We start from the raw sequence: 26,272 nt of genomic DNA on the forward strand, positions 1-26,272 counted from the left end.
GCAATATAACAAATCAAAAAGATTAATACTACAAAAATCATCTCTCAAATAGTTTTTAGAATTTAAACAAATAAATCTAAAAACGTGAAGATAAAAACGTTGGACATAGCCATGTGTAGTCACAATAATTTTTATTCCAAACTCTAGTAATCCTTCTCAAAAACAAGAATAAATTCTTATAAGAAGTTTCCTAGGCATCAAGAAAAACTCGTAATGCACATATAAGATGATTTGTCCTTAGAGAGTAGAATCAATCTTTTTCTCCCGGATTTATACCAAGAATAGCTACCAAAGCCATATAAAAAGATTTTCAAAAAAGAACATACAAAGTTATTAACGACCATGCACCATAGTTGACATAAAATGATTATGAACATTCAAGAATCCCATAGTAATGCGTACTACTGCCCATTCTTGAACTTCCTCCTTTGTGATTCACAACAACATTCTTGTAAAAGCTACAAATGAGCTTAGAAGAGTACTACTCCATTAATCCAAGTGCCCAAGTCCAAGAGAAATGGAACAAGTGCAACGAAACGGAGCAAAACACTCAAAAACAAGAGACAGGACAAATACCAATCTTAACTCATCCAAAATCAATAATTCTCATTTCCATTTTGAAGAGAATTCAAATAGGAAGAGAATTCAAAAAGAATGAGTTCATTCTGAGTTCGGACGAAGAAGTTACGGCCAAAAAAAGTCGACCGAATATTGACGTCTACAGGAAAATATGCATAACGGGTTTGCAAACGAATTTTCAAGTACGCGAACTTAAACCCCTGGATTTTGTTTTTAAAAGATGTTATGCATATCAGGTAGGTGTACCATGAAGTCCAAACATACCGAACTACTATTTTCAAACCTAAACGTTTAAGAACCTTAAACACGGATTAAGTTAGGTAGAAATGAACAATAAGTAAGGTACATGGATCATTATAAAAACACAAATCTTGCTCAGGTTTATAGCCATACCTTTTTAGAAGAATCCAGTTGAATTCTACAGCCTTATCGAACATAATCTGTGTGCCCCAATTCTCGTGCTTCCCTTACCGTATACATAACAGGGCATTCCTTGGTGAGGATGCACTTACAACACAATCAAGTTGTGTTGGGGTGAACAACGTCTTGCTCACCACAAGTGACCTTTGGATTATCATAAAAGAGATCGCTTTTAGAACCTTTCACATCCAATTCCATTTTTCCAAAAAACTTGTTAAGTTCCAACATCATGGATATTGCCTTCTCCATAGTCATGGAATTTTCTGGAAGATCATTACTTTTCACACTCAAAGCATCATTGGATTTCTTTGGTACCCACTTCTGAGTGCGTTTAGGAACAACCGGAACCTTCTTCCCATTACTCTCTTCTAGAATTCTCGGGAGAGAATTGGATTGATTATTCTTAGTCTTTCTCCAATTGGGAGCATCGGATTTTGTCTTCGTCTTTAGGAAGTTATCCTTTTGATAACCATTACGATTTTGAAAAGGATTCGTATGACGTTTATAGGAGAAATTAGGATTATCACAGCACTGATTCCTTTGCCTAAAGGTTGGACAGTTACAACCTGTAACGTTAAGGAGATTAGTCTTAACATATGATCTTGGTTTCACAACTTCTTGTGATGCCTAAACAAGAACATCATGAAGTTTCTCATTCCTTATACGGAAACAACATCTCCTTTCCAGGTGACCTTTATTTCCGCAATAGTGGCAAACATAAGGAATTTTCTTAACTCGATCCGTGTGTGCTGACTTGGGAGGTTGATATACTTTGCTCTTTCGAACTTTAACTTCTGGTGAAGGTATTTCACTTTTTCCATCAGTGGAAACCTTTTGTTGAGAAGAATCACTAGCCTTAACAAATATTACCTCTTTACTAATACTTGGAGCATCTATTCCCTTATAGCCCAATCCTCGTGTATCACGATGATTTTTACTTGCTCCTAGCATAGTGGTTAATTTGCTTGAACTAGTATTGAAGTTTTTCAAGTCATCTTCCAACATCTTGATTTTATCAAGAGCAGCAGCTAAATCAGCCTCAAGGCGTTTTTCTCGAGTGAGACAAGCACTTTCTCAGTCATCAAAACTAATTTGTTGAGAATTAAACCTTGCTTCAGATTCTGCAAGTTTCTCTTCCAACAAAAAATACCTTTGATAAAGATTAACACATTCAAGTGACTTCATATGTAGGTTTTCTTCAGAATCCTTGAGGATCAATTCGTTAGAACGATTCGAAAAATAAACACATGCGTAACATCTTCTCAATTTCTTGTTTTCTTGACAGAGAGGAGTCAGAAGAGGTGTGACATGAGAAGTTGTAATCTTCTTCATTTTCCATGAATCCAAAAACTTAACATACTCTGAGACTTCCTCACCAACATCTCTATCAATATATGAATCACCTTCATCAGAAAGTTTATCCAACTGTTCTTCTAGGAGAGTTTCCCAATCAACAGTTTTTACATCAAGATAATGTTTAGATATTTACTTAGATGTGACAGTTCTTTCAGGTGAATTCCAAGATTTTAGAATCATTTGGTAATTTCATAACTGGTACGTTATTAGAGATAGACTCGTCCATAATCAGATCGCTACAAACACAGACTTATAAGGTCTTTAACGTGTTTGCCTGCTTTGATACCAATTGAAAAAGCGGGGGTTTAACAACACCATCTAATATTTCTCAAAACAATCCGTATGGACTAACTCCGAAATACTTTCTAGAGAATCAACTAGACAGTCAGACTCAATCTAGTTAACAGTATCTCAAGGATTTAATATCTCTCTCTTGTTTTGATTTACTCGAGCTAATAGAAATCAGCGAGTCTTTAATCAAACACAAGGAATAACTTGGATGGTACCAAAGACCAATATCCAAGGATCAATCAACAACAATCAACAACCAAAGGTTGGATTACTCTAATTGATGATCTAACGCACAACCTGTATTATTTCAAATATAAAGATAAACTAATATAATGCGGAAAAATAAATAACACAGACACCAGAAATTTTGTTAACGAGGAAACCGCAAATGAAGAAAAACCCCAGGACCTAGTCCAGATTGAACACACACTGTATTGAGCCGCTACAGACACTAGCCTACTCCAAGCAAACTTCGGACTGGACTGTAGTTGAACCCCAATATGTCTCCCACTGATCCAAGGTACAGTTGTACTCCCTACGTCTATGATCCCAGCAGGATACTTCGCACTTGACTCCCTTAGCTGATCTCACCCATAACTAAGAGTTGCGACGGCCCAAAATCGCAGGCTTTGACAATAAGCAAATCTATCTCATACAGACAAGTCTATCAAAGGATCAATCTGTCTCCCACAGATAAACCCTAAAAGGTTTTGTTCCGTCTTTTGATAATAATCAAGGTGAACAGGAACCAATTGATAATCCGGTCTTATATTCCCGAAGAACATCCTAGAGTTATCAATCACCTCACAACAATCTTAATCGTATGGTAGTGAAACAAGATGTTGAGGAATCACAAACAATGAGACGAAAATGTTTGTGATTACTTTTTATATCCTGCCTATCGGAGATATCAATCTCAAGCCAATCAATCGGATTGTACTCGTACGATAGAAGATGCAAGATCAGATCACACAACTACGATAAAAGTAGTATCGGTCTGGCTTCATAATCCCAATGAAGTCTTTAAGTTGTTAACCTGGTTTTAGAAGAAGAAAACCAAAGGTTAAAGGAGAATCGACTCTAGCACGCAAACTAGTATCACACGTAAGGTGTGGGGATTAGTTTTGCACAATACTAGATGTCTCCTTTATATAGTCTTTCAAATCAGGGTTTGCAATCAATGTTAGCTTAGTAACAAAGCATTCAATATTCACCGTCGGATGAAAACCTGATTTAGATTCAAGCTAATATTTCTCAACCGTTAGATTGAAAACTTAGCTTGTTACACACACTTTACAATGCACGCTTCTAGGTTTGTTAACCGTACCCAAACGTATGCACTTGTTGGTCAACAATAGTTAACCAAAAAGTTAGCCATATGAGCATTTCATATCAACCATGTTCTTCTTCACCATAACTAGTTCAAATGACTTCAAATGAACTAGTTAGAGAGTTGTTCAATTGCAAGGAAATCTCATGTACTACACAAGACACAATTGAAGCAAAGATGAATTGATTCACTTGAATCGGTTCATGAACTTTTATAGCCACGGCTTGCAAACTGCATTCCTTAGTCTTTTTAAGTTTAAGTTCAGAAATCATCTTCAGATATATAACCTTCTCAAGTTCGCATACTAGGTTCGCGGACTTAGGTTTAGGGGTAATCCTCTATTTCAGACAGTTTCAATGTCACCATATTTTCATAGCATAATTGTGAAGCTGTCGTTTGTAAATACTGTATTTTGGGTTGATGCCCAAATTTTCAGGCTGTTAATTTTTGGGAATCCATTTCTGTGCATTCCAGTAGGTATATTTATTTTATTTTATTTTTATTTTAGTTTACTTTTTGCATTTCCCATCTTAATATTTGCGTTGGATGACTCAATTACATTGATGACAATGTAATGTTTAAGTGTGGGGGAGAGGTTAACTTTTTACTTTATTTTTTCAGGAAATTCCTTGCACATCATGACCAGCTGTGTAGCGGGTCTACTCCTTTTTCTTGCATGTTATGATCAGCTGTGTAGCGGGTCTAAAAAAAAAATTTGAAAAATATAAAATGAAAACAAATTGATTGTTAGGGTTATGACCAGCTGTGTAGCGGGTCTTTTCTCTTTATCTTATTATATAACCAGCTGTGTAGCGGGTTTAAACAAAAAAAAAAAAAAGACCAGCTGCGTAGCGGGTCTCTCTTTCTCTCTTATTATATGACCAGCTGTGTAGCGGGTCAGTTTTCTGTCTTGTTCGAGGACTAGCAAAATGTAAGTGTGGGGGAATTTTATGAGAACGAAAGTGCGAAGCATTTTCACCCATAAATACATTAGCTGTGACTCATTTTATCACTAATAAACTTGTTTGTAGGTGTTTTTATGAAATAAGCTCTTGTGGAGAAAGTTGCTCGAAAAGTGGTTTTTGTACCCCGGAGGACACATGTTATTCGGTCTCTCAGTTTTGGATAAGGGGTACCCAATTACTAAGGGGCATCCTAATTGCTATCCGCACTCCCGGATTGGATAAGGGGAGGTCATCTTCTTCATTTGAATAACAGAAATTGGCGGGAAAAATGTGTTTGAAACTGGCAGAACTGTGGTTGGATTTTTGGCATGATTAGGTGAGACTAAATGGCTGGAATTGATTGGGAAGACGTGATTAAGCTTAACAGGTCTGGTTTGGGTCTTTATTTCGATCATATTTGGCTGGAAACACGAATTTCGAGAAAATATCATTCTCGGGTTTATTCCCTGCCAGAAAGTTCAGTTTGGAATTTGAGAGAATTTTGGGAGATTTAATCGTTAGATTTAGTTGGATTGGGCTTTATGGAGTTAAACAGGACTGGTAAGGTCCTTAGAATCGACCAGACATGGCTAGATGATTGGTGTTTAATCCAAAACAGTGAGAGAATATTCACAGAGAATAATACTCAAGAATTGACTCTATCTGGCGTGTTTACAGCGTGTCCCGCCTCTTCTGAGACATGTTTTTCAATAATCTGGAGTGTGCTAAGCTGCAAAATATGCGTGAGAATCAAAAACATAGAAGAAAAAGGGAAGTTTTCTTCGTGTGATGACAGTGGAGAATAACGAATTAAAGAGAGAGTATTCTGCATTAAACGAGGAGATTTGGAGGATGTCGAGTATAAATAGGATGATGGGATGTCAAAGAAAGTCATGGAGTGATTGGGGGCGAGAACAGAGTGAAGAACAAGAAGTTGCAGAGCTTTCTGCACCTGCAGGAAGAGAAGAAGACGAAGAACAATAATCTGTCAAAGGCTGTCGTTAATAAACTGTGGTTTATTCACGGTTTTGCAACAGTCTTTGCAGCGACATATAAACAGTGACAACAACACTATTCGTTTATCGTATATTGTAACTGTTTCCTTGCAACAATTGTTCAGAAGTGTATTTGTAACTGTAGTTTTTGTAACGCCAACAAAGCGTTGCGAACTTCTGTTCTCATTAGTTTTCCATCTATAAAAGCATCATTTGAGCTATGAGTTATATTTTTGAGTGTGTTTTTATTATGGGAAGCTAAACCTCAACACTGGGTCGACGGAGGAAGCCGAACTTCATACATGGGTGAATTTTATTTTGTTTTCTATATGACTTTTGCACTAATAAAATAGAATTATGATTTGAATTAATTAGTTATCATTTTATTTGATGGGTCATGCTTTCTTAGATGTCTGATGTTCCATGCTTACGATTTATAACTAATATTTTGAGAATCTACCATGGCAAAAATAATAGTCCATGTTGTTTTATTTGTTGAGCGATAATTGTTGAGAATGAATAGTTGAGTCTTATGTTATGAATTCGGTGAACTCCTAGTCCCAGTAACTCTCGCTTTCATTAAACCTTTAAATTTAATCTTCACAAGTCTTAGAGTTCGAATCCTTATTTACAACAACAACGATTAAAAATCACATCATTTTGGCGCCGCCGACGGGGATTTTTTTTTAGATTAATTTTTAGGTTTATTTTTATTTGTTTTGTAAAGTATTTTTATTTCATTTTAGATTATTTATTTTTTTCCTTTTTATGTGTTTCTTTTTGTATTTGTTTTCAGGGACTTTTTGAGGATGATGACTTCTTCTGAGGAGACGTCACCTAAGATGACGCTGGCGGAATATAAGCTTAGAAAGTCAAATTATCAGGAAACCTCATCTGAGATGATGCTTGCTGAATATAAGCGTAGGCAACGGTATGGAGTTTCTGCTCCACATGAGGTAAGTGAAGAATCACCTTTAACAATATATGAGAAGTATTACAAACACACACCGCCTAGTTTGGAACAAAGATTGAGAGTTCTTGAATGTCAAAGATTATATGTTGATGAGGATGAATCTTGTAGTGACTCTCTGTTCCAAACAGAACATATATATGACCCTGTGAATTATTGTGTGGATGATTTGCCTAATTTCTTAGATGAATCCATCCCACAAGATAATTCACCCAACTTATAGGTTGTTTCTAGACCCCTAGACTTCCAAAAGTTTCCTAATTTAGGGTTAGAATTGCGTGCTTCTAAAGTATTGTTGGATTACTTTGCATCTAAGTACCCAGAGGACTTGCCTATTCCTGATATCGTGCATGATCCAATTGATATTTCCCCAGTCCCAATAGTATCCCCAGATTTTGTTCTATACTCACTTCCATGTGAAGTAAAAACTAGGTTTGGGGGTAATCCTCTCTATTTCAGACAGTTTCAATGTCACCATATTTTCATAGGATAATTGTGAAGCCGTCGTTTGTAAATACTGTATTTTGGGTTGATGCCCAAATTTTCAGGCTGTTAATTTTTGGGAATCCATTTTTGTACATTCCAGTACGTATATTTATTTTATTTTATTTTTATTTTGGTTTACTTTTTTTATTTTCCATCTTAATATTTGCGTTGAATGACTCAATTACATTAAGGACAATGTAATATTTAAGTGTGAGGGAGAGGTTAACTTTTTACTTTATTTTTTCAGGAAATTTCTTGCACATCATGACCAGCTGTGTAGCGGGTCTGCTCCTTTTTCTTGCATGTTATGACCAGCTGTATAGCGGGTCGAAAAAAAAAAAGACCAGTTGTGTAGCGGGTCTCTCTTTCTCTCTTATTATATGACAAGCTGTGTAGCGGGTTAGTTTTCTGTTTTGCTCGAGGACTAGCAAAATGTAAGTGTGAGGGAATTTGATGAGAACGAAAGTGCGAAGCATTTTCACCCATAAATACATTAGCTGTGACTCATTTTATCACTAATAAACTTGTTTGTAGGTGTTTTTATGAAATAAGCTCTTGTGGAGAAAGTTGCTCGAAAAGTGGTTTTTGTACCCCGGAGGACACATGTTATTCAGACTCTCAGTTTTGGATAAGGGGTACCCAATTACTAAGGGGAATCCTAATTGCTATTCGCACTCCCCGATTGGATAAGGGGAGGTCATCTTCTTCATTTGAATAACAGAAATTGGCGGGAAAAATGTGTTTGAAACTGGCAGAACTGTGGTTGGATTTTTGGCATGATTCAGTGAGACTAAATGGCTGGAATTGATTGGGAAGACGTGATTAAGCTTAACAGGTCTGGTTTGGGTCTTTATTTCGATCATAGTTGGTTGGAAACACGGATTTCGAGAAAATATCATTCTCGGGTTTATTCCCTGCCGGAAAGTTCAGTTAGGAATTTGAGAGAATTTTGAGAGATTTAATCGTTAGATTTAGTTGGATTGGGCTTTATGGAGTTAAACAGGACTGGTAAGGTCCTTAGAATCGACCATACATGGCTAGATGATTGGTGTTTAATCCAAAACAGGGAGAGAATATTCACGGAGAGAAATACTCGAGAGTTAACTTTATCTGGCGTGTTTACAGCGTGTCCCGCCTCTTCTGAGACATGTTTTCAATAATCTGGAGTGTGCTAAGCTGCAAAATATGCGTGAGAATCAAAAACATAGAAGAAAAAGGGAAGTTTTCTTCGTGTGATGACAGTGGAGAATAACGAATTAAAGAGAGAATATTCTGCATTAAACGAGGAGATTTGGAGGATGTCGAGTATAAATAGGATGATGGGATGTCAAAGAAAGTCATGGAGTGATTGGGGGCGAGAACAGAGTGAAGAATAAGAAGTTGCAAAGCTTTCTGCACCTGCAGGAAGAGAAGAAGACGAAGAACAATAATCTGTCAAAGGCTGTCGTTAATAAACCGTGGTTTATTCACGGTTTTGCAACAGTCTTTGCAGCGACATATAAACAGTGACAACAACACTACTCTTTTATCGTATATTGTAATTGTTTCCTTGCAACAATTGTTCAGAAGTGTATTTATAACAGTAGTTTCTGTAACGCCAACAAAGAGTTGTGAACTTCTGTTCTCATTAGTTTTCCATCTATAAAAGCATCATTTGAGCTATGAGTTATATTTTTGAGTGTGTTTTAATTATGGGAAGCTAAACCCCAACACTGGGTCGACAGAGGAAGCCGAACTTCATACATGGGTGAATTTTATTTTATTTTCTATATGAGTTTTGCACTAATTAAAATAGAATTATGATTTGAATTAATTAGTTATCATTTTATTTGATGGGTCATGCTTTCTTAGATGTCTGATGTTCCATGCTTACGATTTATAACTAATATTTTGAGAATCTACCTTGGCAAAAATAAGAGTCCATGTTGTTTTATTTGTTGAGCGATAATTATTGAGAATGAATAATTGAGCTTTATGTTATGAATTCGGTGAACTCCTAGTCCCAGTAACTCTCGCTTTCATTAAACCTTTAAATTTAATCTTCACAAGTCTTAGAGTTCGAATCCTTACTTACAACAGCAACGATTAAAAATCACATCAACGTTATATAGTTGTTACACTATTTCTCATCAAAGCAATTTTCAAAGTGATTGAAACATATCATGACTTTCGTCACTAGGTAAAGATAAACCTGATCGAAGCGAAAAGCCTACCAACACATGCTTCGAGATATAGATAGGCGAGGTATACTCTGATCGAAATACCAAATGTGTATAATCCAAGTCTATATATATAGCATACGACTTCTTGTCTCAAAGATTAGGAGATAGAGTATATAGAATTTTGAGTGACAGATAAGTTCAAGTCTTCACATACCTTTTTGTCGAGAAGTTCCACCGGTTCCTTGAGTAATTTTTCTTCTTGTATGATGAATCTCCATGAAGTCCTTGAGATCAACTACACTTTCTATCCTAGTCTGAGACTTAGCTATAACAGACTAGAAATCAAGACTTATAGTTTTGATCACTAACATTGACAAACGTGCTTGAGATAGCAACGCATGCGAGTTCGACCGAGCAATGCTCTAACAACCAATCTTTATATGCCTTTGTAGTTTTAGACGCCTTCGTTGTTTTCCAGTCTCCAATCTTCAAGGTCAGTTGGTGAATTTTGATACTCAACTACCATGATTCATCGCAAGTCCGAGACTAACCTTAGTAGATTATGTCAAGATGTAGTTTTGGTCGACTAAATTTGATAACAAGCTTGTATTAGAGCATCGCTAGGCCGAACTCGTAAGTTTTTTTTATCTCAAACTTGTAGTTGTAGTCAATGTTGGATGTACAAAACTATATCTTGATTTCTACTTTATTGAAATCAAGTCTCGGACTAGGATTAAAGATTGTTAGTTGATTATCATACATCACCTAATAACCCTTAAAGATTAAAGACTGGAGAACAAATAAAAACATAGCGAGAACTTCATCAAGAAAGAGGTATGCGAAGACTGACCTATCCTATTTACTCATGGCATATACAATCCTATCTTATCAGACTATATCGTATGATTTTAGTAAACTTAATATTTCAAAGAAGAAATTTCGAGTTCAAGCTTGTCTTGGTTAACCTGATTCAATCAATGGATGTCCATAGATCCTTAATTAGAAATTTTAGTCAGAACAATTTATTGTTCACAAAGTATTTTTGTTTCAAGTTGATCATTTGGTATTTGCCCAAGAAACAATGCATATTATCTATGACTATGGAAATGTTTCAAATTTAACTATAAGAGATACAAAACTTCTTTGTGCAAGGTACACATACTTGTATGTATTACCTAATGAGTATGAATTCCATGAACTGTAGAGGTTTGCAAACCCTGTAAATTTGTTTGAGTTCGAGAATAGGGGAAGGTTTGCAAACCCCTATGACCTAACTTCACGAACTACCTAGGTTGAAAAACCGCCATAGCATAACTTTGAAGGTTTGCAAACCTGTACATTTATCGTATAACATAACGTCACAAACTATCTTACCTAACTATCTTCGCTTTTGCTACAACTCTCATAAACACTTCTAAGAGAACTTTATTTACAAAATCACTTTGGGTTTGTGGATAAATATTTAGTCTTAAGTATTATTGAACACCACTAAGTGCTTCTAAGTTCAAAGGCATACTTGCCGCTACATACTACCACTGTGCACGTTTTGATAACCCTGGACCATAATGCACATGAATTCCTAATAAGAATATCATCTAAACTGAAAAATTGTTTTCCTGATTTTCAAGATAAACTTAGCTTGAATTAAAATCTATCAATAGCCTTGAAAATCTATAAATAGAAGACTCTTCCAACAAGATTTCTCAATCCCTGACACTCTTGTTTCCTAGTTGCAAAGATAGAGTCTTCCTCTATAAACTAGATTTCTTTACGAAATTGATTCTAGGTTATGACTTTGAAAATTTCACTTAGGTATTCGTGAAGCCCGGTCAGACTATCTTCTACGTGATAGTTCTTGTATCCTAATCTTGAGCTATTAGCTATTGAGTTTCACGAGCTCTAGATCAAGAAAAAGATAGATAGAAATCACAAAGTTTTATCTGTCTCAGACTTTGTGATTCCTTAAGATAGATATCTAAACTCTTCTTTGATTTGTTTGGATTGTTTTTGAGAGGTTTGCTGGAATATATCTACTGCAAACAGATTTCCAAACCTATATTGAAACATATCAAAACGGAAATCAAATAAGCTTGTTTGTTAGAGGTCGATAGGTATCAAAAAACTTCAATGAGGTTGAAACAACTTTTAGGTTGTAAAGGATATCATCTAAGAGAATCAAGTGCATAGAATCTTTTGAGGTTTCAAGAGACATAAGGAACACAATTACAGCTGAATTTCTCGGAGTGTTAATGATACATGTATATCTTCCTCTCTCTGGGAACTAGTGATCCTCAATAAGGATTGAGGATATAATTGAAATTTAAGGAAGGAATACTGATTTTTAGGAAGTATTCTTAGATAAGGAAATATTCCTAAAGAAGGTAATATTCCTAGATAAGGAAATATACCTAGAAAAGGAATATTTCCTAGACAAGGTAATATTTCTAGATAAGGAAATATACCTAGAAAGGGAATTATTCCTAGATAAAGAAATATGCCTAGAAAAGGTATTATTCTTAGATAAGGAAATAGATTCCTAATAGGTTTTGGAAACCTTTAAAGCTATTAATAGAGATGTTTAGCTCATAGATAATACATCTAGAGTGTGGTTTGTGATACAGACACACCTAGATCAGAGAGGAGGTTCGTGTGATACACGGATCTAGAAAAGTTTGTGAGGCAATACTAGATTATTGTAAAATCAAGCTTAGCAAACAGTTTAAGGTTGATCCACTGTTTAGAGATATTGTGAGCGTAACAAAGAGAGAATTGTAATAGTTTTCTTGTTCATAATCTAGAGAAGATATATTTATTTGAATTATTACTTTGTGTTCTGTTTTCTAGTTTTCCTCTATTATTATTCTAAATTCCTCCTCTATAATAATAGTCACCAAGGTACAGAGATCAATATGTATCAAGTTGGTATCAGAGAAAGGTTCGTTTCTTTTAGGGAAGATTCCCGTGGTTTATGGTCTTCACTGGATCTCTTTACAAACAACTTGGTGAGTTACTCGAAAAGAAAGAAAACGTTAAAGGAACAAGGGGATCAAGGATGACGAAGTCAGATGATGATCCTAAGCAAAGAAAACCACAAATTATGGAAGAAAAGGTGTCTACGCTAAAAACAGAAATGAAGTCTTATACACCCAATCCGAAGACGAAGAAAAAGACTACATTTTCATCTGGTGTTTTTGAAGAAAAGAACGAAGAAGAATAATTAGAACCACTCGAACAAGATTGTGTTATGAAGCGAAGATTGACTAAGACAAGATGAAGATATATGGAAGCTTTTCAAATTAGACGTCAAGGTCAAGTTTCAAGCAAAGATAGATGGTTCAGCAGGGTGAAAGGAATCCTTTAGTTACCTAACCTCCAAATATAACTTTCACAGGAGTTCAAGTTCTTGAGTGGGGGCGCATGATACATGTGTATCTTCCTCTCTCTGGGAACTAGTGATCCTCAAGAAGGATTGAGGATATAATTGAAATTTAAAGAAGGAATACTGATTTTTAGGAAGTATTCTTAGATAAGGAAATATTCCTAAAGAAGATAATATTCCTAGATAAGGAAATATACCTAGAAAAGGAATATTTCCTAGACAAGGTAATATTTATAGATAAGGAAATATGCCTAGAAAGGGAATTATTCCTAGATAAAGAAATATACCTAGAAAAGGTATTATTCTTAGATAAGGAAATAGATTCCTAATAGGTTTTGGAAACCTTTAAAGCTATTAATAGAGATGTTTAGTTCATATCTAAGACATCTAGAGTGTGGTTTGTGATACATACACACCTAGATCAGAGAGGAGGTTCGTGTGATACACAGATCTAGAAAAGTTTGTGAGGCAATACTAGATTATTGTAAAAGCAAGCTTAGCAAACAGTTTAAGATTGATCCACCGTTTAGAGATATTGTGAGCATAACAAAGAGAGAATTGTAATAGTTTTCTTGTTCATAATCTAGAGAAGATATATTTCTTCGAATCTGGTTTCTAGTGTGTTATGTTTTCTAGTTCTTTTTCTATTGTTATTCTGAATTTCGCCTCTATAATAATAGTTTCCAAGGTACAAAGATCAATACGTATCAGTTAATTCGGTCTCATCTACATTCTATTCCGAAATTTGATAATAGGCTAGTGCCTGTAGTGGTTTAATAAAGTGTGGCGTTCAGATCTGAATGAGGTCCTGGGGTTTTTCTACCAATGCAGTTTTCCTCGGTAACAAAATTCTGATGTCTTGAGTTTTTCCTTTTCAGCATTATATTGTTTATCTTTATAATAGGAATAATACAAGTAGTACGTAACGAATCTTGATAGTTCAAATCCTTATTGTTTGAGATCAAAAACAAGATTTTTTCTTGTTGAATTCATATCTTGGAAAATAGATTACAAATTTCGTTCTTGTTAGAATACGAATTCTGATGATTTGGATATAACTAGTATTGATTTTTAAGACCGTCCAAGAACTCTTATACACAATCATGTACACATACCTTTGGTGCACACATGTTGATTGTAGAAAAGAAAGATGAAAACTCAATATAAAATCTTATTCAGGGTTATTTGATTTGACCTACTTGTGATTATATTAGTTTTTGTCCAAACAGATTGCCGAGCGGAAAAATTAGTGGTGTACTTGATACCCTCTCCTTTTTAGCTTGACATAACAAAACTCGTGAGTTTTTCTGAGCGATGCTCTAATATAAGGTGCAGGAAAATAGTGCATTAAAACACACCACTTTGTCATGGCATTTTTTCTTCAACTACATCTCACTTATGCATTAAGAACATACAAGCCAGTGGTTTTTAATACAACGTTGATAAATACTTTGCGGGTTAGCTTTTAAACTTAAAACAAACAATTACCGAACTAACTTCTTCAATGTTTTGCTTCTCAAAAGAACTTCTAGGAAGTATAAAAGAAAAAACACTTCTACTTTTTCTATCCAAACAACCTATTATTCTCCCATCAATCCACTTTTACCCCCGGTCCTTAATATGTTACGTTTATACCTCTTTTTAACTCACGTAAATTTCATTTTGATTCTCTCCTAATTCACCATCAACTAACTCAACCAGAAGAAACCCCTAAATTGACAAAAAATAAAAAGAATAAAGATAACACACAAACTTTTCATCATTTTTACTATTTATTTTTGAAAATTTCATTATATACAAAACATTCCGAACCAAGCTCTATATTTTGTTTCAGTCATGCTTTTCAAAAATATACACCAACCGATCCAAACATTGGAAGTGTCGTTTCTCGAAAATAAGTTTTTGTACACCTTAATATCAACACTGAATTTGAAGAAGAAGATGCATGCATATATGAATTTGAAGATGATAGTTAAGGGATATGATACAAACACCAATGAAAAAAATAGGTACTTTTCCATATGTTGAAACTGGTTTGTTCATGGCAGCGAAGAACAACTTCAGGTAGTCCGATAGATTTGACGAAGAACAATCACGAACCTGGATTTTTTTTAATTTTTTATTATAAAGATGCTTAGGCGAATTGTATGTCTCATATCTATTCTGATCCTCCAGTCTAATAGATCTGGTTCGTAGATTATTTATATTACAAAATCCACAAACTACTTAATTTTCATGGTTTTTGTTAAAAAAATTTAGTTCATTTAATTTGAAGATCAAACCATTTGTTTATATGATTCGAATCTTTAATTGTGTTTTACTTTTACAACTTTTTTTTTAAATCAAGATAATTTGAAATAAAATAAAATAGTACAGTCTTATTGGTTGTTTTTAGGTTTATACCTTGCAATTTTCCGATTTTAGGTTTAGATTTGTGAAGGTGTAATGGATCGTATGTTGTATGCTCAATATTAATCGTGTTTTTGTTTTGTTAGTGTTGTAACTAGTTAGTTAGTTGTTTGTCAGAATGAATAAGTTAATTTGTTTTAGCAATTCAATTAGTTAGTAAAGTAGTCTTCATAAATGAAAAAGAGAGGGTAACTAGTAATAGTACAACACCAACTTTTTTGTTCGTGGACCTATATAGATAATCCTCGTACAATTAATACATTCATATCTTAGTTCAACGAGAACTAGTCTTGAAAAGATTATCTTCATAACATATGTAATTTTGTGATTTTGTCATGTATAACTTCCAAAAAAAACTCATATATAAGCTTAGCAGTGGCTAAATACAACCTTTGTTTTGAAGGGGATCTCGGCATAAGCCGTCGTCTACGCTAAGCCAGTAGTTAGCCATTTTGTGGTGCGTAACAGAATATTAACGTGGATGGGGTATCAAAACTTATGATATCCGACAAATTTATTCCGTGATATAATGGTTCATAAAAAATCACGCACCTACAAATTTATTGCATTTGAGAATAACAACTTTTTTTTTTGCGTGGGTCTCACTATTTTCCTATTATATGACATGATTTGTTTGAAATACCCAAATCACGCAATTAATCTGTCATTTAAAAACGTGATTAATAGCCCATTCTGGACTGGTGATCACAATAAAGCCTTTCTCATGAAAAGAATCTGGAACATACACGATCAACCTAATTTCATTTGCACCAGATTATACAATGAGACATATCTGCAAAATCAACCGATCTTCCAGGAAAACACACACGTTCCTTCCTCCTCTAGTCCACAATGGAAACAAATGGCTTCCCTCATACCCACACTATAACAACACATCTTCCGTAGCGTCGGAAACAGTTTAGGCACACCTATCCAAGCAAATTAGAAACCTTAACCCGGCTCAATGCTACCTAATCCAATCAGTAGGGGATCTCGTTGACCCTCTCACCAATAACTGGAATCATGAACAATTGAATCACTTCCCACCTGTTGTTGTACAACACATAATAAACATCCACCTTCCCCTAGACATGCCTACAGATAAGATCTTTTGGGCATACTCAAAGTCCGGAAAATACACCACTGCCACCGGCCACAATTGTCTAATACAACAAGACAACCATTACCACCTAAACCCCTCCCACCCACCAAATTATTTTGGAACTTATCATGTCCACCAAAAATTCAGCTTTTCTTGTGGAAAGCTATAATTGAAGGTCTTCTGACCTTTTTTTTTATTTTACACTGCATCAACCTCACCAATTCCAACCAATATTTGTGCAACGCCGAACTTGAAACATCAGAGCACATGCGTATTCACTTACCAATAACAACAGCTACCTGGAACAACTTGTTATCTTGTCTATTGAAAAACGAAACCAACCTCAACTCCCATATCACCATAAATAATCAAACAACCTTTTCACAAATTCTGCAAGACGCTAACCATACCCCCTCGGTATAAGGTTTTTGTTTTCTTTTCTGGAATCTCTGGACGTCCAGAAATTAATTAGTTTTCAAATAACATCATACACCCCAAGACAACATCCTGGTACAAACCTTGAAGCAACACCAAAAATTCATACGGGCATAAAAGGTTTTGTCCCCGGTTTTACCTGGACACCCACCAGCCAAGGCCACCCCAACAAATATCAGAGCAACAACAACAATATTCGCAGACCAGAACCGGATTGGATAAAGATCAACACCGATGAAGCTGCTAGGGGACATCCCGGAATGGCGGGAGCAGGTTTTATTTTCAGGGATTCGAGTCCTCAAACTGTGATAGCTCTCGTGAAGCCTCCAGGAATAACTGCAGCGCTGATAGCCGAAACGTGGGCAACTCTGCTAGCATCAAGGACAACAACAGAGAGACAATGGTCAAAAGTCATGTTTGAGACGGATTCGGAAAATCTGGTGCGCTTTATAAAAACGGTGGCTAAGCATCCGTGGTATATTGTAGAAATGATGGTCAAAATAAAACAAAGAATGCGAAAAATTCCTCTGCATACTATACAACACAATTATAGAGAAGAGAATCAAACATGAGATGGTCTGGCAAACTTTACAACGGACGGAAGTCAAACAGGAAACTTATCAACACGAATATGAGACCATACAATCCCACATTTTCTCAACCATTATTAAATGACTCTGTAGGTACAAAATAACGTGTAGTGTAATAGCTATCTATACGTGCTCTTTCTGTTTCTCATTCTTCGAAAAAATAAATCTCGTTCATAGGGATGGCAATTTGCCCCACCCAAACCCATTCCCGTGGGGATCCGCTCCTATGGGTTAGCGTTTTACCCGTATAAATAGGGAACGGGGCGGGGTATGGGGAATCCCCGAAAGTAGCGAGGCAGGGATGAGATGGGGATGGGATTCAAGGACCCCACCCCATACCCGCCCCATACCATAACCTATTATATCTGATCGAGAAACTTTTTTGGAAGATAACGAAGAAGATCATGATGGGATGATTAACATGGAGGAAGATGATTAATAATGGGGAATTAAAAAATAAAAGGAACCATAATACTTAATTGTGGATCAATTGTTTCCTTTATTTTTCAGTTTTAGTTGGTTATTATAAACTTAAAATTTTAAAATGTACTGCTTAGTTAGTATCATTGTTTGAACCATTATAATTATTTTTAAATTATTATTATTTACAAAATTTTAAATATTTATTGTAATGTTATGATAACTCATGGGAAATCCATCCCCTACGGAAATTCCCCATACCCATCCCCGCCACATTCTTAAGGAGAACGGGCAGGGAATGAGTTCTCATTTTTTGAACGGGTAGGGAATGAGATTCAATGTCCCCGCCCCATTGCCATCCCTACTCGTTCAGTAGTGTTAAGTAACTCAAGTCCTTGTCTGCCGCGTGTAGTAGGGTTCTGTACCGTCTGGTACATTTTGTAAATAACTAGAAAATAGGGATATTATCGGGACCTATATTTCTCAGCAACTCAAATTTCACAGCGGGAGTGATTCAAAATTCAAAATTTAAACTCACAACTAAAACATTTTCCTTCTTCCCTCTCCCTCCAAAATCGAAGTTTCTAGAGAAACAACAACAAAAAGAAAAAAAAAGAGGTGCGATTCTAGTTAGAGAGAGAGAGAGAGAAATTTGGAAAATCAGTAGAAATGGAGAATCCCGAAGACGAAGCCATCACCATGGAGACTGCAATCCGCTGTGCCAAAGCTTTATCCGTAATTTCATCTATCAAAGATTCTCAGCTTCACGAGTTGATGGAATTAATCGAAAAAGAAGAAGAAGAAGGAAACGAACATGTAATTGATTTTTTTTTTATTTTTTTTCTAGAATTTCAGATTTAAAATGAAACCTGTGCAAATTCTGAATTTCTTTCTTGAATTTATTATTATTAGGTTGACGAGTTGGAATTACTGAGAACTGCTGCAGATCTGAGGCTTCGATTGATTGAAGAGCGTGAAAAGATGAATATATTCAAGCACTGGGGTTTGTTGGAGTTTAAGTATCAGATGTTATTGGTATTTTTTCTCTTGGTTCTTCTGGTTTTGATTTCGATCTGATATTCCTACTGAGATCTATTGTAAATATGGTCACGTAATGTTCGTATTTCAGTATCAATTTAGTCGTAGTAAGATGAATTGTTCATTTTAGGGTTTAATCTTGCCACGAATTGTTCGTATGTCAGTATCGGTTAGTTGCAGTAAGACGGATCTTGTTCATTTTTAGGGTTCTTCTTGTTCACAAATCACACATATATACTTGTGCGAATTCTGGGAAATGAAATTCTAGTGTTAAGTATTATATGAATGAAATTTTGAATTTACTCAGAAATTAAAGTTCAAGATTTTTTGATTTGAATATATTTTGATTGAAAATTACTAGGAATTTTGAAGGAATTCTGTTTCGGTAGTTCTATTTCTGGGGGTTGTAGTTCTAAACCTCCATTAATCTCTTTTTTAAGCTAATTATGCAGCATGTAATGTTATATCATCAAATGTTAGTTCCAAGGTTGAATTTCGTCAGGTAATCAATGAGACATGTAAACTCGAAAGAGGTGACTATGTGACATATATATATATATATATATCAATGTAATGTTTGCAGTGAAGAATGTTGTAACTATGTAAGCTCGTAGCAAGTCTAGAGATTTCGAAAACGTAAATGCGCGACTGCTGATATTCTTATGTTCAGAATCTCAAAATGGTTTAGTTTGTGAAGTTCAAGACTTGTGTGGTGCTATAGAAAAGGCTCCACGATTCTGATGGTAGTATGCTACTGAATTTGGGGATTGCTTAGTACTTGCAGATCCTACTGTATGTAAAGCACCATTTTCACATGTATGGTATACCAAATGTTTGCTGGACTCCAAGTTTGTTTTGTGTAGGTACTTGAGTGGAAAAAGAGGAAAACACGGAGGAGAGAATGTGTTTTTACTAGTCTATCAGGGGATACACATCGAGATCAGATTCGCACCAGGAATCTAGCCCTTAGCGGAGGAGAAACACAGAGGAGAAAATGTGTTTTTCCTTCTAAACACAAACACACCTTTTTGTTACATTCTCTTTCAGCTCTGCTTTCTTTGGTTTATGTTGTAAATATTTTATTTGGTTTATGTTGTAAATGTTTTGCAAGACAGATTCAGACATTTAACAGGAGAAAATGGTAGCCCGACTGTAAATTGCTCAGACTCTTAGTTTTCAAAGGATTCCTACTCTTTGAGCCTGAGCCAGTTGATCGATTCAGTACAAAAACTAGACACGGAACAGATTCATACATAACTCTTACTTCTTCTGCATATGTCGAGAAGATAGTCGGGACGATTCTAATAATGTTTGCAAAAACAGAATGTGCCGAATTTTGATGACCACCATAATCGAGTCGGAAGATTGGTCTGTTAAGACCTGCACAAGAGTTTATATGAGAATGTTTGAGTTATGACAAAGAAATCAAAATTCTGTACAAACTGTTTTAAACTTCCATGTAATTTTTCAGTAATTACACTGAAAAATCAGTTTCTTCTTTTTAATACGGAACAAAGACAAAATTCAGATTCAGAAACTTTTACACCCGTAACATACTCATTCACAAGACCAGTAATATTATTAGTGAGGTTATCTAGTTTTCATGGTTTTACATAGCTAACTTTACGCCTTCTAGTTCGCAAGGCACTTGTGACTACGGTAGCATATTTACATTCCCGTACTCCGAAAATAAACGTACTATGTTTCCAAAATGATTTTCCACAATAGTCAATGCTCAGTATTGATTTTCCAAAATGATTTTCCACAATAGCACAGTTCTTGTCAAGTCAGCTTATCACCTATTGTTCCATTAAAGTAGCCTCCCCCGGCCCTGCAAGTTGTTCCAATGAAGTAGCCTCCCCCGGCCTTGCAAGTTGTTCCATTGAAGTAGCCTCCCCTGGCCCTGCAAGTTGTTCCAATGAAGTAGCCTCCCCCGGCCCTGCAAGTTGTTCCATCTAAGTAGCCTCCCCTGGCCCTGCAAGTTGTTCCATTGAAGTAGCCTCCCCTGGCCTTACGAGTTCCAACGGTTCCAATCTTGCGATGATGTAATTCTTGTCAGCTGGCTGGGTCTTAACAAATGACTCCCGAGAGAAAAGTAACTTCATGTAGTTCATTACGTGAGTGAGATTTTCTGGGACGCTCCAGCTCTTGAAATGTCCAAGAGCAACCTCAAGGTGGTAAAGCGCGGGCGCCAAACCCAAATCAACAGCAGAAATTTTCTCCCCGCTGATGTAAGGACCATGAGCTTTCAGGTGCTCTTCCAATGAAGACAATTCAGAGATCAAAGCCTGCTCTGAACCATCCGTAGCATCCTTGCTTTTCAAGAACGTATCAAAATACCTGTATATCTTCAATCCAACTGAGGCAAATTCAGAAGGTGTAACAAGAGATGAGTCAGGGTATTTTTCCTCAAGAGCTTGAGTGATAACCTCCAGATCTATTACCCATTTGCCATCAAAGTAGACTGCAGGTAGCTTTCCTTCAGGATTAGCTTCCAGAAACCATTGAGGTTTGTTAGCAGTGTTGATCAAACACATCTGGTAAGGAATTTTCTTCTCTTCTAGGGTTAAAAGAACTCCTTGACATGAAGGACAATCTCCAAGAACATCAGAATCACCAATAGCAGCTTTTACACAGACTTTCAACTTCATGGTTGTCACAGTGAGGTTCTCCTCTTCTTCCTTCCTGAAAATGATTGCTTCGGATTCTGATTTTGACATCTTGCGCTCCACAGCTAATTCTTTAAGTAGTTTGACTTCCTCGCTAAACTTGAACAACCTTTCATCTATTAAGTGCACCTTCGTGAGACTTACTTCAAACTTTTCGGACCAATCACGTTCAAATTCCTCGACCTGATTTGTAATAGTCTGACGCTTCAGCTTATCTTCTTCTTCACGCTCCCATTGCATCCTCTCAAACGCCATTACACTAACAACAAGCCCACCAGACCCAGGAACATCCCTGTAAAGTGGTTCTTCAGGCTCTGGGTGTCGTTGCCTATATTCAGAGAAGGCTTTTCGCGTATCTTTCATAGCTTTTCTATAACCTTCTAATAGATCACCCATAAGACGCATGTCATGGTCCAACTTATAAATCGCCATATCTCTTTTACGCACTTCCTCCTTCAGGTTCTCAATCAACCTATCCCGACACTGCACTTCACCCATCAAGGCTTGCTGATTCCTTTCGGCTTCCATGGCTTGTGCTTCTTTCTCGGCATACATTGCTCTGATATTACATTGTAAGCTGTTCATTTGCTCCAAGAAATTGTCAATACCTGATCCTCTATGGTCCCATTGGCCATCGTTCCTCATCCTCTTATTTTGATCAGTAGAGAGGTGATTCTGCATCTCATCTTCAAAGCTAAGCGCTCTTTTGCGAGGATACATGGATGAACCTCTTATATTCATCTGACTCATGTCGTTGTTGGGCCCAGAATGAGAAAAATCTCCAATGGAGTTGTTCTCAGGAAGTTGCATTAATGGGTTAGAAGGCATACCTGTCGGTTCCATTGGTTGGAGATAGTCCGAAGGTAGCCTCTCCAACTCACGATTTCTTTTTCCCATGTGCATTTCTTCCTCTGTCTCTTCCTCTTCTTCATATACTTCATCATCATCATCATCATCATCAGAATCTATTTCATTCACTTCAATAGGGTTGTTCTCAGGAGGTTGCCTTAATGGGTTAGAAGGCATACCTGTCGGTTCCATTGGTTGGAGATAGTCCGAAGGTATCCTCTCCAACTCACGATTTTCTTTTCCTGTATACATTTCTTCCTCTGTCTCTTCCTCTTCCTCATCTACTTCATCATCATCAATTTCATTCAGTTCGAGAGGCTCCTCGAACTTTTCAAGTTTATTAGAACTGCAGGGTCTCAAAGAAAGGCCATTCATCTTTTTCTTCTCATCTAAAGGCCATTCTGAGGGATGAGCAGGTGCTTTACCTTCTTCTTCCACACCCATGACATCTTCTTCATCCCTCACTTGCTGCTGCTTATCATCATCATCAATTTCATTCAGTTCGAGAGGCTCCTCGAACTTTTCAAGTTTATTAGAACTGCAGGGTCTCAAAGAAAGGCCATTCATCTTTTTCTTCTCATCTAAAGGCCATTCTGAGGGATGAGCAGGTGCTTTACCTTCTTCTTCCACACCCATGACATCTTCTTCATCTCTCACTTGCTGCTGCTTATTATCATCATCAATTTCATTCACTTCGAGAGGCTCCTCGAATTTTTCAAGTTTATTAGAACTGCAGGGTCTCAAAGAAAGGCCGTTCATCTTTTTCTTCTCATCTAAAGGCCATTCTGAGGGATGAGCAGGTGCTTTACCTTCTTCTTCCACACCCATGACATCTTTTTCATCCCTTACTTGCTGCTGCTTATCATCATCATCAATTTCATTCACTTCGAGAGGCTCCTCGAACGTTTCAAGTTTGTTAGAACTGCAGGGTCTCAAAGAAAGGCCGTTCATCTTTTTCTTCTCATCTAAAGGCCATTCCGAGGGATGAGCGGGTGCTTTACCTTCTTCTTCCACATCCATGAGATCTTCTTCTTGCTGCTGCTTACTCTCATTTCTTTCCTTCCCAAGAGTTAGTTCGGTATCTTTTTCAATCTCCAGATCATTCACCTGAACTTCTTGCACACTTTTCACTTTTACATCCACATTCACTTCTTTTTCCACCTTCGTCTCAACCCTTTTTTCTTCTTTAAACAGATCACTACGCTGAGACTTTATCAAACATTGCAAATGTGAAGCATAATAACACATCTGTAACTTTGCTCCTTTTGCAAGTTCCTTCTCTACCATAAACCAAATCACTGATGCCCAATCCACCTTCTGTGGTTTCCCTTCTTTAATAAGTCTAGTCCAAACCAAAACCTCATCCGTAAATACCCACATATCCTCATGAAGCAAAATCCAATTAGACACAAACTCCTGCAAAAACAATATCGACTCTGCAGACAACACCCCAATATCAATCTCCTCCGATTGAGTAACCTTCTTCACAGGAAGCTTCACAGCCCTTGCTAAATCAGCTCGATTTACCATAATCTTATAAGTGTTCACAGTACTACTCCTCGCAATACGATCATAATTCACAATAAGCGAAGCCAATAATTCCGAATTCACCTCTCTATCAAACTGAACATGAACAAAATCCCACAACTGAAGCTTCCTTAAAAGCTCCTCATGCTTATCAAAATCAAGTCTCTTAGCAGGAACAAACGGAATTATATGCAAATTATCCCTAAGCTCTTCAAATTTCTTGATTAACATGGCTTGTTGATTACGGTTTAACGATTTCTTTCTATGACCAGGACCTCTTTTGTATAAAACAGGTAGAGGACTTTTAAGGTCAAATGCAACACTAGTAGTAGTAGTAGCAGCAGCAGCACCTACAGGATGTACATAAGAACTATCTTGATCAACAGACATTTCTATGCATTGATTTGAATGTGAAGGTGAAGGAGAAACCACCATACCTTCTGCTTTTTCATCACGTTCTTGTTTTCGCTCCTCATCTAGGGTTTCAGATTCTTGAACGTTCTCAGACTTTTGGGATTCTTTCACCTCTAAAGCAGGGTTTTCACTCGATTGTTCTACTGCTACTGATTCTTGAGTGGTTTTAGGAGGTGGAGGAGGAGAAGATGGAGGTTCGTCGTTGCCGTCCATAGCTGGTTGATTACACTGACGAGTAAATCTTCTAGACTTCCTCTTAGTCATCTCCGAAGAAGATCAATCAAAACTTTCACAATCTCAAGATCTGATCTACAGACTGTGAGAGTAAAACCTTAGTTTTTAAATGCGAGAGATTTTTTCTGAAAGGATTCGTGAGAAACCCTAGAAATCTAATTTGGGTATTTCTTTTCTTTTTTTCTGAGAGAAGAGAAAAGAAAAAATAAAATAAAAAAGAGCTTTCTAAATACATTTATAGGGTTGCCGTATATTTGTCAAATACCAACAAACTAATCTTCCCGTGAAACCAGCCGCAGCCGGAATCTGGTTCACTTACAATTTACAACTGTAGAGTGCGGTGCGGAACCATGTAAAATGTCACTGACACTGCACCCACAAGTACTTCCCCTTGCCTTCATTTTAAGCTACTCGGACCATCCCAAGTATAAAAGTTTCATCTTAGGCCAAGCACTATGTCGTCCCGGTTCTCTATCCTATCTCTCATATGTAGGGAAAAAACCAAATTGCCGATCACTGTGGTCTCCCATACTTGTGCAGGGATATCACTTTCCTACTTGGCAAAGTGGATCAGATCTGATCTCGCTTGTAGGGAAAGGAAATCACACGGAAACTCAGGTTCCGTATGAAATATTACTTTATGGATACTCGATACCCGTGACTTTTTGCACGGAAACTGAGTATCTGTTTTTGGTTTTTTTAATTTTACCCTAAAACTTTCCTTTTTCACTAAATTTTTACTAAAACTCAATAAAAAATTGGGAAAAAAAAGATGGAAACTTAGTATCCGTATAACACTATTCATACCGAAGCTGACTTTCCGTGTCATGTAGGGAAAGGATAAAAGGGCACCATAGTGAGGCTGCCTTCCGTGTGATTTCCCTTCCCTTTATTTGAGGGATAGGGAAAGGAAGCCCTGCCCCATAGTGGTTAGCCTTACATGGTGTTTGTTTTTTACGTCTAAATCTGAGGCACGAGTCAGATTCCAGATGGTTTGTTTTTTAGTTTGAGTCATTTTATTTCCTGGCTCGACCAGTTTGAGTCAGGAAATAAAATGCCTTTGACTGACCAAGCCACTGAATCACTCGATCACATACTTTTTAGTCAGACGAGTCAAATCCAAAAACAAACATATTTAGTCAGATCCGGATGAGTCAGATAATTCAGTCAAATTCGGACGAATCAGTTCCATAGGTAAAAAAATAAAATAAAAGAACAAGTATGATGTTACTCTCTGGAATGCAAGTTAGCACTTCATTAAAAATTCTACCGGAAGAAAATGCTTTAGCAAACCAATGGTAAGCGTGACTTGCATGAACACCTCTCTTTCTCCTCCTCCCTATCGAAAAAACCCTAGAAAAAAACCATTCTCCTATGGAGGCTAACACCATTAGAGAGTAAATATTTGGACAGCTTGGGGGTGAAGGTTAAATCAAGGGGCAGGGGTTATGGATCTGAGAAATCTGATATGAAATACTTTTATTTGATGGCATAAATAGTTTTTTTTTTTTATATTTAAGTTTTTTTTTTTGGCTCTTCTTCTTTTTATCTTGGTCTTTAGATGTTGTTTTAGTATTATTGGCTTCTATGGATGTCTATCCTTCTGTATCTTTCTGGAATCATTCTATCTAGGATTTCTATTGCATATTTGTTGTTGTTTTGCTTGCTTAATA

The 26,272-nt window shown here is 36.5% G+C and overlaps 2 protein-coding genes across 3 annotated transcripts; one reads left to right on the forward strand and one right to left on the reverse strand.

The window, feature by feature from the left end:
- Nucleotides 1-18,482: 18,482 nt before the first annotated feature.
- Nucleotides 18,483-20,035, forward strand: LOC113306191. The gene is made up of 4 exons (XM_026555158.1): nucleotides 18,483-18,684; nucleotides 18,781-18,903; nucleotides 19,770-19,902; nucleotides 20,022-20,035. The coding sequence occupies exons 1-4, from the start codon at nucleotides 18,538-18,540 to the stop codon at nucleotides 20,033-20,035; spliced, it is 417 nt and encodes a 138-aa protein (XP_026410943.1). The 5' UTR covers nucleotides 18,483-18,537.
- A 425-nt stretch (nucleotides 20,036-20,460) lies between these two features.
- Nucleotides 20,461-24,786, reverse strand: LOC113303484 (trichohyalin-like). 2 transcript variants are annotated; one of them, XM_026552516.1, is made up of 2 exons: nucleotides 24,389-24,786; nucleotides 20,461-24,301 (listed from the first exon to the last, which is right to left on the reverse strand). In XM_026552516.1, the coding sequence occupies exons 1-2, from the start codon at nucleotides 24,627-24,629 to the stop codon at nucleotides 20,862-20,864; spliced, it is 3,681 nt and encodes a 1,226-aa protein (XP_026408301.1). In that variant the 5' UTR covers nucleotides 24,630-24,786; the 3' UTR covers nucleotides 20,461-20,861. The 2 variants fall into 2 exon arrangements, with proteins under 2 accessions (XP_026408301.1, XP_026408302.1); XM_026552517.1 differs by having other exon boundaries at nucleotides 20,461-22,733; nucleotides 22,926-24,786.
- Between the last annotated feature and the right edge of the window lie 1,486 nt (nucleotides 24,787-26,272).

The sequence above is a fragment of the Papaver somniferum genome, chromosome 8 (genome assembly GCF_003573695.1).
Source record: "Papaver somniferum cultivar HN1 chromosome 8, ASM357369v1, whole genome shotgun sequence".
NCBI classification, from domain to species: Eukaryota; Viridiplantae; Streptophyta; class Magnoliopsida; order Ranunculales; family Papaveraceae; genus Papaver; species Papaver somniferum.